The sequence below is a fragment of the Nilaparvata lugens genome, chromosome 7 (genome assembly GCF_014356525.2).
Source record: "Nilaparvata lugens isolate BPH chromosome 7, ASM1435652v1, whole genome shotgun sequence".
Taxonomy (NCBI): Eukaryota; Metazoa; Arthropoda; class Insecta; order Hemiptera; family Delphacidae; genus Nilaparvata; species Nilaparvata lugens.
In genome coordinates this window covers 41,919,024-41,937,838 of record NC_052510.1, presented here as the reverse complement: position 1 = coordinate 41,937,838, position 18,815 = coordinate 41,919,024, and the positions used below count along the sequence as shown (strand labels likewise).

Below are 18,815 nucleotides of genomic sequence, written 5' to 3'. Positions count from 1 at the left end.
TTGGTGCTACCATTTATTTGTGACTAAAGTATCCTAATTTGCTGGAAATCAAAGTTCCCTTGGTTTCTATTCACTTAATTCTTCATCATCATTGAAAGAAAAGAATAAAAAAATGAGAAACTCCCATTTAAAAAATGAGAAAATACAAAAATAACTTCACGACTTCAAAAAGAGTAGAGGGACATGCTAATTGAAATAAGCAGAGTGAGAATTGCGCAACTGTTTCCAAAAAGAGCACGATGGAGAAGGATAATTATTTTCGAGCAGGAGAGTAGAGTATAGTAGAGATTACGCGAATTGATGATAGTGAATTACAGCGAATTGTGAATGAAATTGCAACAGTATGAATACTCACCGGTTCTGCGAAAACACGCGAATAACTTGTTACAGACAGGAATGCCTGAGTGCTTGATACACTGTTGCTACTTGAAAAGATACAAATGTTATCTTGTAATCTTGAAAAAATCTTGATGAATCACGATACCACGACCAGTGTGGTACTACTGTGTACCTCATATCCACTCAGTCAAACGAGGTACTCCCGACGGAAGGGTAACAGCTTATTGTTAGCTGGCACCACTAATTTTCAGCAAATAGTCAACAAATGAATAGGAAATAGAGAGACTATGATGAGACTCAGAGACACACTCAAAACTCTATTCTTTGGAGCATCAAAGCATGTTATCATTCACATTTTCTCCCACTCAAGCAATGTTGCAAACAGTTTAGATCTCTTTATCTTCTCTCACGTGTACTGTAACGAAATGTAGGTTCAATAATTTCACACCACTATTTTTCAATTATATATTTCTAAATATTTTATAACTATTTTCAAAGCTAGAACATTGGTTGGATGTTGTTTTGTTAAATACATGAATGAAGGAATCTGAGTGTGAATCTTAACCATATTTCCCTACCCATGCACAAGTCTTGAGCTCATATGAGCATCACTCTTATCTTGAGAAAATACATTGTACACACATGCCCTGTTTCCATTAACAATAATATTATATGATAAAAAAGTTTCTAGAGTATTTCTTCTGGTATTATGACATAGGTAGGCTATAGCTCATGTGATTATTCTGATTACATAACAATAATTAGCATGTAATAAGTAAATAGTGATAATAAGTTTTTGTTCATTTGATAGGTGATGGCTTTTATTTAGTGAGGTTCACTTAAAACTATCAGAAATGGTTGAATGATGAGTGGTAATCCTCGATATTATTATTAATGAGGAATGCTGTTTAAAGTGAATCTCAATAATGAGACTATAAGTCTATCAGCTTGAACCTTGAACTAATTCCAAAAAATCTGTCAAGTGATAAATTATCTTTCTTATTATCAATTTATTATCATAATCTCTCAGAAATATCCACATATTTCTTCCATGTTGTGAAATCTCCAAACGTGTATCAGCAACGCAACAGAGCAGTGCTATGTGCTTTGCAACGTCAAGTACCCATCTCAAACGTCAAGTTCCTAAAAGTAAAACAGGATAATATTATCAAGCCAGAGAGAACTGTGTATCTGCATGTAGGAATAAAAAGAGTTCAAACGTTTTTAAGAGATCCCAGTCAGTAACAGTTGTAAACCGAAGAGAAGTAGTTTTCCCCACGGTATATTTTCATCTAAATACCGTGGTTTTCCCCACAATACCGTTTTTGCGAAAAAGCAGAGTTGAGGTAAGTTATCTTTGTTTACCTTGGTTTAGATTTGATAGGAACGATATCAACAATAATAAATGATTATGAGTATTGATAATTGATAAAAATGGAGTCTTGATAACATTTTATACTTCATTTTATTCAACAAGTACTTGTTCAATTTAATTTCAACTCAACTCTTCTTAAGGGAACATTCTTCTCTTTTAGAATTTAATGACGATGATTAATTAATTCATTTTTAAATGGTATAATTCTCTATAATCTGTTTGGAACACACTTTAAACCTCGAGCCCAATGATAATAGCAGCCCAAATCAAAATCACGCTCGCGTCTCAGGCTATTGAATGGACTATTCCAGTTGAAAAGAGAGATAACTATTTTGAAAAATTCCAAGGAACACTCTATGTTCAACTAGTATCCATCAATTCTATAATTCCATGAATGAATAATTGACAACTCCAGAGTGGGCAACCAAATATAATATCTTGCTTCTTCTTCTTCTTCTTCTTCTTAGTCCGATAACTCCTTATTGTTATCTACAATCTCTACAACTTTTTCGTTTCTCCTTCTTCCACTAATTTATCAACTGGATTATTAATTTCCTACTCCTAATTGTATCATAAAGATAGGTAGGCCTATGTGTTGTACTAATATTACATTCTATAATATGTTCCATAGTGTTGGTGCTATAACAACCTCACAGTCTTTATCAATTCAATACAATATACACTCAGAATATAATTTATAATTTCATCTATAATATAGTAAAGAATGCGGTAGTCTTATCTTTTCTATCGTGTACGTGTAAAAGCCAGTTCTTTCCTTTATTATAAATTTCAAGACGTCAAACGATTTTAATAGAATAATATATTACGTAATCCTATCATATTAAGCGAGCAATTTCTGTATATATCTGGTTTTTTTATGTCTGGCTATTTTTATATCTGGTTATTTATGTTTTACGGATCTCGAAAACGGCTCTAACGATTTTCAGGAAATTTGGAACATAGTAGGTTTATGATATAAAGATTCGATTGCACTAGGTCTCATTCTTTGGAGAACTCGCTGAATGACATTGAAAGGAAAATTCATCCTTGGAAAACAAATGATAATTTCGTCGTCTCTCGATAACAGAAGATGCGTGTGCCTGTGTGGGAGAGAGACAGAATTATTTCCAGCTGTGTTATAATATTCAATCAGCGAAAAATTTAATCTAACTAGATAATTTAGTCGATTTGATCAACATAATCTGATTTGTTGACATGTCATGATAATCCTCCTAAACTAGAGTATATCATAATTTTCAAAGTTGATTATTATTTGACAATTATTTCAAGTGATTAGTGAGTGTTATTTTGTTATTTAATTTGATTTGTATATAATCTAAATTATAATTTTTCAGTTCTCAAATGTTTGACCAGAAAATTGAACCTGAATTTTCAAGTGTACGGAGCATAACCTACTTTCTGGAATATTTATTGTGTATAAATTAAAATTCGAGAAAGAAACAGTTTTGGGATGTGCTGTTAGTACTTCCCTAATCATTTTAAAGAATTGTGTTTGGTTTATCAAAAGTGAATAAATAAATAACGAGCGAGGCTCGGTGCCCCGATATTAGATTATGATGTAGGAAAATTCAGCAGTTCATCAGCAGTAGCAAGGTGCGAGCAACCGCGGTGAAGATGCCTCTAAACAGTGGTAAAGTACAATGATAGAAACATTTCGAGTAATTGATATTATGAATAATATTGGGGCACTGCGCTTCGCTCGTTATTTTCATTTATTGATAGATGGAAAACAATTCTCTAAAATGATCGTGTTTATATTTTACAGCTGGCTATACGTCAGCTTATGAATTTCGGGGATGCGATATTTTGATTTTCCACAGAATTACTCGCTCATTTTTTACTATCCACAGACGACAAAAGTCTCAGCTGTCTCAGCCGAGGATGAATTATCCTTTTAATGTCGTTCAGCGAGTTTTCCCAGGGATGAGACCTAGTGCAATCGAATTTTTATATCATAAACCTACTATGTTGCAAATTTCGTGAAAATCGTTACAACCGTTTTCGATATATATATATATATATTACAGAATTTGCTCGCTTAATATAATAGGATGATAGATATAGATAGTGAGCTGAAATCTTCCATATCGACTTGAACTTATAAAGCTGATGGCCATCTCATCATGATTTCTCCCATCACCCACGCACAAGCCTGTGGAGCTCATGTACTGATCACCCTTAGCAAAACATTGATCGTTCCTATTCTATCAAAGAAACATTAATAATGAACTCACTCAATACTATTTGAATTCTAAGGCGAGAATATATCTTTATAATTATATCACGTATTCGAAAAAGTGTGAAATACGTATGAAAAGTGTAAAATAATTGAAAAGCATGAACAGCTATTAGAGCAATTATTGTCGAGATAAGTTTCATCATAGCATATAAATTGTCGTGGCTATAAGTGGGACATTAAAGTCAAGTGGAGTTGACAGCTCGGAAGTGTTCAGTTTTAGTGACTGTCACACTGACTGCTTTATCAACCAACTGCTATAACCATATAGCTATCAACCATCTCCCACAATAATTCCACATGGAAGAAGCATTTCGAAATAGATCAGGCATCAGGAGCACCTAAGTTTCATAAGAAGTAATGAGATGATAATTTCTTGATCCTCCATGAAATGAGTTGTATTCGGGATTTCCGTTTTATTGAAATTGCGTATTCTATAAGCATATTCGATAAGATTCTACATCGTTCGTTTCTTTCATCGATATTTTTCCATACTCAATCCTGATAAAAACAGCTTTGCTACGAAGATATGAATTGGCTATGAGGAAAGAACGGATTTGAGTTGATTTTGTTGATAGATAAGAAGAAATCAGGATGCTGCAGGCAATAGGATAGTCTAGTTACACAGAAGAATTCGAATCGAATATGAAGTGATCAGAATGTAAAAAGTGGTCGAATTTTTAGCAGAAACTAGAAAATAATCTTCAATAGTTGAATTATAGATCAATTCATTAGCATTCGATTCAATTCATTATTCAGCCGGGACCGACAATTTAACGTTGCCATCCGATAAAATGTGTAACCTGGTCAAAAACGTTTGGTGATGAGCGGGTTTGAACCGGAGATCTCCAGGCTAAGAGAAGACTGGATGAAATTCAGTCAAGTTTGGATGGTTACCTAGCTACCAAACAAAAGAATCTCTATTTATTGGTTCATGTTATTGGTGGCTAGGCACCAACTAAATCAATCGTTCTGATTGGTTCGTACTATTGATTGCTTTATATCAATAGTATATTCTTGAAAATCATTCTCAAAAATGGCTCTGGGAGATCATTCAACTATAGTGTGAGAATATAATCAATAACATTAAAAGCTCTGGTTTTCCCTTTCCTACAAACTTCAACTTAGACACTAGTCGCTTAAAGTAAGCAATAATAAACCCAGAAAATAAACCAGCATAAATCAGAGAATATAAACCTATATAACTGTATATAAGAATATACAGGTATATAGCTCAGACCTGCTACCATTTAAAGATCATTACAAAGTGAATAGTAGGCCTATAAATATGAGCCCATGCATTCATAAGCAGAGTACTATAGGTATAAGCTTAGTCAGATCAGAGATGTACGAGTATCTATTAGGTTCTCTCTGGTCAGATTCACTTCAAAGCTCAAACCATCAAAATTATTCCTTATAGATAACGTGAATGTTTCTACTGACAGCTTTCAGTGAATCACACTTCATACTATAATGACAGCACAACGTTTCATTTCAAGTGTAGGCCGAAGCCTAACCTTGACTTCTCAATTCACGTAATTTTGGCTTATTTGACGATTCACAAAGGAAAAGAGTGCATCAGATAATTGCTATTGTTGAGTAAGGTCACAAGCAATTAAGTAAATAATTAAAAATTCAGTGATATGTCATTATATGTAATGGGTTGAAATGTTGGCGCTTCCTTTAATCATTAAACTGGTAAAAAGAAGCAATACGAATTTTTACTGGTTCAAGCTCTACTCTCTACAAAGTTTACTTTTTACGCTCTACGAATGTATTGTAAAAATAGCGGACAAGATTGATTCACTCACCTTGTCCGTGTATGCCTAGTAGATAGAAAATGATAGATAGTATGGGTATATGGATAGTATGTGTATAGTCCTGTAGTAGATAGTATGGGTATATTCATTGCATTTCATTTGGGAAGTAGTGAGAAACACGTTGGGAACGCATAGAAATACTGGAAAATGCACCGTAATTTACCGTAACATACCGTTATTAGCGTTATTTGATGATAGGCCTACCCCGGAAACTCACCAATCCAACTTTTCCTGAGTATGGAACTGAAGTTTTTTATTCATCAATGAAGTTTCTTAAAAATTTTAACTAAACACGAAATATTTTGTTATTAATATTTTAATTTCTGTGACAAAGAAACGTGTATTCAAATATTGTTTATTGGCTGTAATAGGCTGCTCTATTGATAAAAGTGATAAAATATTTCTTACGGAACTCAAAATATTCATGATGACTCTCTAAAAGCTGCCTATAATTCAAACGTTAAGTCATTGTCGAAAAGGGAGAAAAGCGTTGTAAAAATCAAAACACAAAGAAAACCAAGAGAAACGTTGATTACTGGCGTGAAAATAAGGAGTCATCGAATCACACAATTTCTCATACCTGTGTAAAAAAAGTGGAGTATATATTCTAGGAAATAAATAAGTTCTCGAGAAAGCTGAGAAGATAAAAAAAAACGCAAGACTAAAGCTGGGTTTACACCAAAGTTATTAACAAAATAGAACATAACCACTATTTTTTAAATTGAAATTCAGTTATTAGTTATTTCTATTGGTGAATGCCAATTTCAGAGATTCACCGTCACTCAACGTCCATCAATCAGCAATCACGTGAGAGTATGCAAGTCCACGCCCACAACGCGCTCTCATTGGTTGATGACAACTCACCAATAGAATGATAATGGACTCCATTTTGTTGAACGATTTCATCTTTTAATGGAAAGAACGTCTTCTTATTGTTGAATCTCAATTCGTAAAATTGATTTCTACATTTATACTACTACTGATAATACTTACTATATCTATTTACTGCTCATAATATATTATTTCATCGAAGGTCAATATAGTCTATGTTGGATCCCATGCAGGATCCAAAATCAACTGTTTGTAGGCCTATTTCAAGTTGAGGATTGAAGCCGTCTCCTTGAGTTAAAGCATGTTCAATCTTTCTCCATCACATTATTTCATTGTTGCTGAATGGAAAAAATAATAAGTAATAATAGTTTCAAATCACCGGTATCCATTCCAATTATTGTCTTGGACGGAAGATTGTTGAGTTTCTTGCAATCAATACAATGATTGGCTCTAATAATATTATCCTTCTGTTTCTCTATTTCTTATACGTGATTTTTTCTTTAGGTGATTGATTATTAGGACCTTTCCATAAAGACCAATAAATGTTGTTACGATTGTTTGGCAGATGATTCAAGAAACTTAGTAGAGAATTTTATCATGTTTGTGTCCTTTTGTGTTGTCATGAGGTTATGTTATGAGGGGCCTATAGCTTTTCGAGAAGATTATCATTTAAAATATATTCAAGTATTTAGACCTATAATAAATTTATTCATTATACATTACATCAATAAAAACAAAATCACTTGACTTAATCTTCGTTGTCTTAATCATTAACTTTTGTAATCACAAAAATTACAAACAAGAAACAACCAACTCATTCCAAAAACCGTTAAACCAAACAGCCACCGCGTGCCACCACGGCATCCTACTATCGATAAACCCAAAATGTTGATATACTATTATCAATACATCGATAAACGATAATTATATATTTTAAACATCATTTAAATCTTTGTTTGAAAATGAGTTATTCAAATTACATAATTAAAAATAAGTGAAAGTGGAATACAATCCTGATTTCTAACATTTTGTAATGCTATTAGAATCAGCTCACCCCAAAAAAGATAGAATTAGTTTGATATATCGATTATTAAAACTTTGATATTTCCATTTCATAGTATCAATATTGATAGTATATTGATATTTTCTTTCGATACCATAGTGATGGTGGCAATTTCAAAATTATTGATACAGTATTGACAAAGTTATTGCTATTGAAACATTATTCTGATATTTCAGGTGGAGATTGATGATTTTTCATGGGGGGACATTTGTGCTTGACACTGAAATAATGTTGGAATCAATAAAATAGTAGGTTGTTGTTATTATTTGAATTGAAAACCAAAAATCATTTAAAAATCTCTGTGAGTATGATTCAGATACTGCATGATTTTCCTCATGAACTGTGATCTAATTTGAAAAAGTGATATAACTTTTTCAATTTCGGATAGAATCATTTGAAATTCTAGGACAAGGTTGATTATATGAACAGGAACGATCATGATTTTTTAAAGAATATTTTATGATCAAATACTATTTCTTTCAAATTTTAAATGTCTGACAGTATTTTCTCATAGGACAAAAAAAAAATACATTGTTTCTGGGGAATTGAAAATCTGCCAAAATTATTCAAAGTTTTCAACTGCATTTGAAAATACAGTAAAAAGTAAACGTATTATTAATCAAAGCAAAGCGTTATCATTAACGCTGCGTTGTAGACGATTTTCGCAGGAGACGAAAATTCTTTCAATTCTGCACCTTAATTAATTAACAGAAGCCTGAAGTGTGACGTTTTTGGAAACTAAAAGAATTTTCCATCAAATTTATTGGCGTGAAACATTTTTTATCTTGATAAACAGTGTGTTGTAGACGATTTTTTTAAGAGATAGAAAGGGGTTGAAATTCGATTTTACATTCAAACTGTTGGTCAGAAAGCCTAAATTGAGAGTTGAAAAAAATTTTGATTTTCACTTTTTATTCACGTGAAAAAAACGTGATTTTTACATTGTGTGTTGTAATGGGTAATATCATCCTGTGAGCTCTGAAACCTGACCTTATTGATATCAATGAGGATTTAATATAATCAATAGATGCTCATTGACTGTATTTACCATGAAGTCTATTTGTTTGTATTTACTCCATTGATATCCATATAAGTTCATTGATATCACTAAACGTTCAGTGTGATACCAATAGATATTCATTGACTGTATTTACCATTATTTCTATTGATATCCATGACCACCTATTGATATCACTGAACGTACAGTACAAGTTCATTGACTGTATTCATCGTGATGTGTATTGATATCCATAACCTTCTATTGATTTCCATGAACATGTATTGATATCCATGAGCATCTATTGGTATCAATAGAGTTTTTCTATTGATCTCTATGGATCTTTTCCACTAGGGTTTCTTCCAGCACACATCATTTTAGCAATATTGTCTTTTAATGTGTTAATATCATTGTTATTGTTACCGTTATTGTTTTGTTGTATATTGCATCCACTCATTGTATTTTTGTGTGTTGTGAATAAATTGGAATTGAATTGAATTATATTTTGTTTGACGAATAGAGATTTGTTTTGATATTATTTTATTGATAACCAAACAATAACTTGACTTATTTATTTGAACTTTGTTTTGAGCAGCCACAATGACAGACAAACCGCTCGCTCCCGCTTGGCTGACCAAGGACTTCCTACAGGAGATCACCTCTTCCAAACTGTCCGGCAAACCTGTGCAGGTGACCGGCTTCGAGGTGACCAGCGCAATCCCCAAGGGCAACAACTACGTGTGCGACATCCTCAGAACAAAAGTCGACTACAATGTCAACAGTAGTAAGGAGTCGGCTTCATTCATCATGAAAATCCCCAAGACAGGAGGCATGAGCGACATGATCATGAGAATGGGAGTTATCGAACGTGAGGAGATTGTTTACAGCGTGGTTATCCCGAAATTTGTGAACGCTTACGGCGAAAACGTGTTCACGGCTCGTTGTTACGATGCACCCGTACCCAACGTGCTGATTTTTGACGACCTTAACTCTCTGGGATTTAAAATGGCCGACCGGAAAGCGTTGTTATCTTTTGATCAGAGCTGCGTAGCATTGAAAGCATTAGCCAAGTTCCACGCTGCGTCCGTGAAAACCCATCAAGAAGAACCCGATTTGATTGAAAGTTTCACAGATATCCTCATCAACGAGACGTTCCGCGAGAGTAGCCCTGAATGGATCGAAATGTTTTTCCCCAACTCCGCTGATGGGTTCCTCAAGTGGCCTGAGTTAGAACGGTTTAGTGAGAAGTTTCGAGCTTATAAAAGTAAGGCCTGGGATATGTTGCTTGAGTCTTTGAAAGTCGATGAAGACAATTTCAATGTGTTGAACCACGGAGACTTCTGGGTTACCAACATGTTGTTCAAATACGATGACAAAAATAAACCCATTGATGTCAAATTAATCGACCTACAAATTTGCAAATACAACACTCCCGCCGTGGATTTAACCTACTTTTTCTATGGAAGTGTGCGTCCTGAAATTATAGCAACCAGATACGATGATCTCCTAAAGGTCTACTTGGAGGAACTGAACAAATGTCTCAGGAAATGTGGGGTGGAGAAAAGTTTGGGCATAGATGAATTGAAAACCTACATGGATAAGATAAGATTTTTCGCGTTGTATGTGATGATTTCTTTGTTGCCGATTATTTTGTGTCAGGCTGAAGCAGCTTTCGAGATTTCTGAGATGAATGAGGAGGATTTCAAGAAGGATGAGGGTATCGCAGGGATTGTGGGCAAGTATTTTGAGAACGAGTGCTTTGTCAAGAATCTTGCTAGTCGTTTGAATGAGTTTGACAAACATGGATGGCCATGATGCTAAAAAAAATTAATTTTATCAATTCATAGTATTGTGAAGTTGAGGTTACTGTAAGTAAGTGAGTTACAGTAAGGTAAGTTTGTAAGATATATTGAGTTGAATTGTATCAATGTATAAGATATATTGATTGATACCTGTATTATAATAAGTTTTAAATTTAATCACTGATTTTATTAATTCTTAGTATTGTGAAGTTAAGAATACTGTAAGGTGAGTTCATATATGATATATAAGTTGAATTTTATCAATATATCAATGTTCTATATTATAAATTTGATCACTCATTTATGTGTTGTGTGTAAGAATTATCTCGAACAACTATGTTTTTCTCAAGTGAATTCAAGAAATAACATTATTTCTCATTTCTTGTTTGTCTCTGGCTCTATTAGAGTAGTGTCCATACAAAATGCAAGCCAATGAAGAACTTTTTATTTATGGCTTGCATCAAGCTCAAGTTCAGTGATAGGTCTAAAATATAAAAATATATGAATTATTGTGTATTTTTCTATCTTGAAAAGTGGAAAAATAATCAGATTGGTAGCTTTGTATTGTTCTTGTTGCTATGTTATGCTGAGTATGATTATCTAATATGAAAAATCTCATTCAATATGGTGCAAGTGGAAGTGAGTGTCTAATAAATGTGTATGCCAGCCTCAAGAGCTCATGTATTCGTTGAAAACGGAAATCTCTTTTTTTTTAATTTTTGGGGTTAACCAGATAAAATATATAATATAATGCAATATTCTAGATAGGTACTATCTTTGTTTCATGAATAATATTTTATTGTTCTAACAGGAAGTATCGAATACGTCCAATTTATTAAGGGGTGACACTGACCTCCCCCTTAGCCCGATAACATACCCCTCTGAGCATCCAAGTTCAGTATCTCTCCGATAAAATAAGAAACTTCCGCAGACTGGTTGTCAGTAGTTATTTTAAACACTGCTGACCGAACCCCTCCATAAGAAATATGGGTTATATGAGGGTTTCTGAACCTCCTCCCATAGAAAATATCAATGACGTAGTCTACGTCTTTCCCCTGCTACTGTGGACACCATTGATTTATCAATTCATTTTATTACACCTAAATTTTGTACAAGCTCCATTCTGTCGAAGATTGAAGGAGTTTATGTTTTCAACTTTCTATAGATACTTGAAACTTCTAATCTTCTAATTTGAGAGTACCTATTCTTAAAATGATATTATCATATCACCTTTGTTATATTTAACAGTGACTATTGTATGATATTACATTTTGCAATAATCGATCAATACAAATTCAACAATTTGAAGACCCATATTATATAATTTTATATGCGACAATGGTATGGTATGCCTTCACATGAAATATAAAGATCCAACTCTCATAAACGAAAAAAAAGATATTTGTAATAGTTTTCAGACTCTGATTGAAAGTGACAATAATTCTATTATAGACTCCCCTATTGATTTGATATGCCATATTATAAAGTGCAGTATTGTTCCACAATTAGTAATAGCAGGCCTATGATTAGTATGACAATAGGATATGTGACTCTTTACAATTATGACTAGATCATGTGTGTACAAGTTATTTAAAAAAATACCAGTATTCATTTTATACATAAGGCAAGACTCTTATATAATAAAAGAGTTAAAAGATTGTATATAAAGATCTTATATGAAGGATTGTGTCAATCAATAATCAGTGATATTAAAATGCATAAGTATCATAAAAATATGAAACTGTAAAAGTTCTTTAAAAATAGAATTCATTATTCACTTTATAAGGTTATCTATGATATATGTGGAGAGTAAGTATTGGATATATTAATGGTATGAATAAAATCATAGCAACCTGTATTGGAGCTCTATTAATGTATGTCATGGAGAATACCGTATCATCTCATCAATAAAAATATAGGGAATTCACTATCAGTAAAAGTATATTCACTGTAATGCATCATCAACTTGATTTTTTGAGCATGAGTGATGAATCAATTTGAATTATTGTTCGAATGAGTAATGAGTATAATAAAAATTATTTCTGGAACTTTTTCAATAAAATTGAGTAATTAATCATCATGCAGACAAATATTATGACACGGCGGTGTTGAAGAAATTTATTATCGTTAATAGGTTATTGATAAAATAGCATAAATGAAACTTCGACTTGGGAAATAATAATAAATATAATTGCACTATATCCTATCACTGCTGCACTAATTACAATGTTTATTGAAGGTCTACATTTGATAAACCATTGAATAAATTGATAATACATATTGATTTCATACGAATAGCCTAATGAAAAAATGTACTTGTAATTTGGAATGCATCATAACATTATAATAAATATACGGTAACATAATAATAAAATGAAAAGTAAAACAATGGAAATAAATATTTCAAATCACCTTAATTGCAGCACAATTATGTGAATTAAGTAAGCAGTTATGTGGAAGCTATATCGTGATACAATTCTGTGTATAATATAAACATCATTTTGTAATATTGAATTCGATTCTACCAATAAAAATACATTATTCTCAAGTGTTTTGATTAATTATGCCTACATTATTCTCCCATCGGGAATGATTGTATTGTTGACTTGACTATTCTTCTTTGAATAATTCATATTTAATTATATTAATATATAATAATTCATATAATAATTAATGAGTATCAACTTATAATTATAGTTATAACTTGGAAGTCAGTGGGAATGACAGAACTGCATGCATGTTGCAAATTTTTGTTTTTTATCATCTTCTGTAGTAGATGACTATGATTCGTGTCATATCAGTATATCTGAAATAATCTCAATTGTTGATCCTTCTCAATAAAAGATCAGTTCTACTCCAAATGAAAATACGATATTGTCTCTTTATATGATATCATATGATGAATTTTCGATTATTGAGTTCGATATTCTGGTATTGTAGCTCATATCTTTATAGTGGATAGTGGTAGTCTACAGAATATTAATTTGGCAAAGGTGCAAAGCTAGAAAAGGATGATATTATCTGTTTCGTCTTATGACAGATACAAGCTGATGTCATTCGGACATGCTGATTCTATAACTTGAATCTCACTAAAAAGAGACAATACTTGTGATTATAATAATAATTGAAATACAATTCAATTTATCTTTAGTTGCCCCAATCAGTATGAATAATGATCTTGTATTAACTAATTCTATCAACTTTTATCATGAATTTGACTCTATTTTATTATCAATACTGATTTTACTAACCACCACTAATAATTGATTGACTATGATTTTACCAATTGATTTCAGCCAAATACACATTATAGAAAACTCTGGAATAGTTCATAGATTCATAGCATAGAGTTCATTCATAGGAAGAGTATAGTATATAAATTCAATGATTGAATCTCAATAGTTGAAATATTGTAAATTGATGGATACCTTCAATGATGATAGTGATAATTTTCTTTATTGATTCATAGAGACACTATGAACTCTTCTAGAGTTTTGTATGTTTAGTATTGGAATTTTCTTCTGACATTTTAAAATTTGAATAAAAATGAGTAGGCCGACTATTATAAGAATAGACTTACTTCGTTAAAGCCTGTTATCAGTTCTGAATGGAGCTTTGCTCTCATTAAATATGACTGTACTTATTTATTTGTTACAAATAGAATAAGTCTCAGGTGCTCTGTAAGCATCTCTGACAAAGATCAGAGAAGACTCTGGGCTCAGTTTGATGCTTCACTGTGTTCCATGTAGGCTATACATAATCCAAGATAGTTGACTCGCTTATTATTGGGATATTTGTTTCAATAATAATTTAAAGATGAATATATAGGTACATAATATTCTTAATATTGTCAGTCTACACAATTCATAGTACCGTAGCTGAGGAGTGTGTATTGAAATACAGAGAATGACATGACCTAATAATCTTTAAAATCTGTTCTGATAAATATTATTGTACTGTTAGGAACGATTATGAATATTTATTCAATTATTAGGCCTGCCTATATAACTTCTATACAAGTGAATTGGAAACTGGATGGATATTTCTTCCGAATGAGCTTAGAATAATAGTGTCAAGGTAAGTGATATTTGTAATGATTTATAATTTTAATTTTCATCCACTGATAATGAATAATCATTTAATAGAAAAATCCTACATTTATTCCTTGCAGTATCTTCTCGTTTTTTGAACAAGAGAATGGAATTCTATTCACATGATGTCATAGGTAGGCTACATTGATGTGTAATTGATCTTAAATTATCTCAGAAGTAATGAGTAACCGACCGAGCATAGAATTGCAGAGTTTCAGCAAAAATACAATAATTATTAATGAAAATCTATAAACATACGGTACCTGTATTAATTATATTATATTTTTCGAGAGGAAGAGATCATGTTTATGAAACTATATATATATAGCGAGTTTTTGCAACTTCAGTTGTGTCGCTTCTCGCACCCCAATCGTTATCTTTCCTTATTTATCCAGTCTCCTTCAAAGAGACCTCTACTCTCCATTTGAATGTGGACATTGGATACCCATTTCTTTCGCGGTCTTCCACGCCTATTCTGTTCGCTGGTACCCAATTCCATACTTGCAAAGGAAGTCTTCCTTCATTCATTCTGCGCAGGTGTCCATACCATTTCAATTGTTTTTCTCCAATGACATCCATTATCGTGTTTTTTGCGCTCATTCTCTCTCTTATTATATCATTCCTGATTCGATCCAGCAACGTCAATCCAAAACTCCTCCTCCAGTACATCATTTCCGCTGAAAGAAGTTTTTGAGAAGTTATTTTGTCCACACACCACACTTCCGACCCATACGTCATGACTGGCTCAATCATTGCCTGGTATATATTTTTTTTTGTATTTTTGGTTATGTTTTTATTCCATAGGATTGGATGTAGTGCTCTTATCATATTTTTTCCCTTCCTTATCTTCCCCATGATATCTACTCTATCCCTTCCATCATCACTAATAACAACGCCGAGGTACTTGTACTCCTTAACATTTCTAATCAATCCATTTTCAGTTTCAATATCCTGTCCTGTGCCTCCGAACTGCATATATTGTGTCTTTTCTGTGTTAACCTCCAAGCCCCATTTTTTGTATTCTTCTATCAATTTTATTATCATATAGGTCATGTCCTGATGATCTTCTGCTAAAACTACCTGATCATCCGCGAAGAGGAATGTATGTACCTTGGAATCCTCCAGCTCAATTCCCATTGGGCTGCATTTTTTTGTCCATTTCTTTAGAGCAGTACACATATAAATTTTGAATAGGGTTGGAGAGAGGCAGGAACCCTGTTTGACCCCTTTGGTTTGAGAAAAGGCTTCTGTAATGGAACTGAATCAAATGCTTTACACAGATCTATAAAAGTAGCATGCAATTCCATACCTCTTGCTAGTCGCTTTTCTATTAGATGTCTCAGGGTGAATAGATTGTCCACACAGGAACGGCCTGGTCTGAATCCACTTTGCTCCTCTCTTTCTATTATTTCCTGTTCTATTCTATTTTTTAAAACTCTTTCATGAAGCTTTCCAATGGATGATGTTACACTAATACCTCGATAATTATTACAATCCCTTCGATTTCCCTTTTTGTAAATGGAATGTATATATGATATCTTCCAGTCTTTAGGAATCTGATCTCCTTTCAAACACCTGTTAAAAATTTCACCCAGCAGTTCCAGCATTCTCATGGTGGCGTTTTTAATTAGCTCGATAGGCAAATCACCTGGTCCTGGGGCTTTATTATTCTTCATTTTAAGCAGTGCTGTTTTTATTTCTTCCAACTTAATTGGCTCTGCTTCTCTTATTACTATTTCCTCCACATCTACTCTTGTCTCTAGATATTCAGTACGGTGCTCTGTCAAAAGATTATTATAATGCTCCTTCCATTGTTCTATTCTTATAGGATTAATTTTTCTTTTTTCATTCAAATTTTTTTTAGATTGTTTATAGTGGCCCAAGCTTCCCTAGACCTAGATCCTCCAATCATTGAGCTTATTTCTGCACATTTTTCATCCCAAGTTTGGTTTTTCGCTTTTATTATTTCCTTTTTCACTGTGAATTTAATTCTATTATAATTTTTCCTGTCTTCCTTTGTGTTTGCATCAGAGTCATCCGTGGGTGCATAAATACCAAATATCTTCACCTCTCTTCCCCGTATTATCATGTCAACCGTAATAATTCTTTCATCTACAGGATTCCAGTCTGTTATATTTTTCTCCATGTTCTTTCTTACTGTCATGGCTACACCAGCCTTAGCCCTAGCTGATTTATCCACTCCACTCCAAAAGTATATGTAACCATCTTTGAAGCTATTTCCTTGGCCCTTCTTCTTAGTTTCACTCAGTACTGCGATATCCATTTTGTACCGGAGGAGTTCTTTGAACACCTGCTCCTGTTTGGTGTTCAGTCCCTGTATGTTCCAACATCCAATATTCATCAATCGTTTCCGTGTCCTATGTTTTTGTTTCCGTTGATTCCAGTCCGTATTCCGAGGCTTGTTATTGGGATTTTTAGCAAGTAAAATTTTTGTGAATGTCAGGGAGCTGGCCTAACGATTCAACCCCCAACCTGGAGGGCCAGTCAATTTGTGTAGAGTTTTCTTCTCCTAGGCAAACTACTTTCACCACAGTTTACAGAGCATTGCCCACCCTGGATTTTATTTGGGTTTTCTCCCTAGGCTCTTCCGCTCTCTCCGCCGTTGGGATTACTCCTCATCCGCCTTCGAGACCGTTTATGAAACTCCTTGTGTAATATCAATAACTCATTAATCTCTCCTACTGCTGCACATGATTATCATTGCAATAACGGATGTTCAATACATCTATAGATTAAGAATAGCCTAGTCAAAAATTTTTATTTGTTGTATGAGTAGAAAATAAATAAATGTGACGACTGTTGATTAAATACTGTGCTCATAAGCACTTACTATCAAAGTAAAACGTACCGTACTGTATTTGATGTTTTGAGTAGGATTCAGTCTTATGACAATAATATTCAATCTTCTGAAAATGATAATTACTCTGAAGAATAATAATTTCCCACTCAAGTGAAAAACCAATATATTATTTCTCAATATAACATAGCCTAAAGCAGATAAGATTAATTTCTTGCATCTTTCAGTACCGGTATTTATTAAATATAATTCTATGCGAAGATTATTTATGACAATGATCATAGTGAAGAGCAGTCTCACAGTAACGGTATAGGCTATAGTCCTATATAATAATATTGAATCTTGATTACTGTTACATATTCCGATTATAATATTGTCTGGAGAATAATTTTGAAGAGTAATAATTGAATATAGATAAAACCGCAAATATGATATTGATAATATGATAAAGCCTTCGGTTTGATATTGCTATATCAATACCATATATATATATATATATATATATATATATATATATATATATATATATATATATATATATATACATAGGTTACAATATCATTCTCAACTATGAATGAATGGGAAAGGAACAACAGGCTTAAAGCCCAAAACTGTTCCTTTCCCAAATTTAGTTAGAAATCGTCCAAAAATAGGTTATGTTTACTCTTCACGATTTTTGTCCAATTTTGAGTCCAAAATATTCAAAAACTAGGATTTAGAATTTAGGAAAGTTGAAAACCAAATTAAATAAGAAAAGGTACTTCACTGAATCATATCTAATAACTGAAAAATGCTGCATTAATAATTATTGAAAATTTGAAAACGTTAAAAGAAACTCTAACTTTCTTACTATACTTATTCTACCGTTGGAACCTTTATAGGTATATAATAGCATGAGTCAACTTGAATTTTAATATTCTCCACAATTTATTCCACAAATAATATACATTGTTCCAGATCATGACTGGAAATCAAACCCTTGCAACATCCTGGCTAACAAATGGAGTTTTAGAGAGAACAATATCTGACAAATTCAAGAACAAAAAGGTTTATGTGGAATCGTTCGAGGTGGCACCAGCCATACCCAAGGGTACCAACTATGTTTGCGATATCCTACGAACCACAGTTCTCTACAAAATTGATAAAAAATCTACTGGAGACAGTAAAATGTTATCATTTATTTTGAAACTACCGAAAACAGGAGAAATGAGTGAGTTTATAATGCAGACAGGATGAATGATTCAACGAGAGGAAATGTTCTATGAATTGATTGTCCCCAGCAAATTAGTTAGTGTTTTTGGTGGTATTCACATCATTTCTTCATAAGTCTCCTTCTCCGAATGTCCTTATTTTTGAGGATTTGTGTGCTCTAGGATTTAAAATGACCGACAGGATGAGTCAGTTATCGTTCGAGGAGAGTGT

General features: G+C 32.9%; 2 protein-coding genes across 2 annotated transcripts in view; both read left to right on the top strand.

Moving 5' to 3' along the window:
- LOC111056990 overlaps positions 1 to 13,032 on the top strand; it is a 38,913-nt gene extending 25,881 nt beyond the window's left edge. The window contains 1 exon segment of the mRNA XM_039431938.1: positions 9,278 to 13,032. Within this exon segment, the coding sequence (XP_039287872.1) occupies positions 9,278 to 10,497 (1,220 nt within the window). The 3' untranslated portion in view covers positions 10,498 to 13,032.
- Positions 13,033 to 14,303: 1,271 nt separating this feature from the next.
- The window catches only part of LOC111057281, a 45,226-nt gene continuing 40,714 nt past the window's right edge, over positions 14,304 to 18,815 (top strand). Inside the window, exon 1 of the mRNA XM_039432805.1 lies at positions 14,304 to 14,561. The gene's annotated coding sequence lies outside the window, so the exon portion shown is untranslated. The remainder of the gene's footprint in view (positions 14,562 to 18,815) is intronic.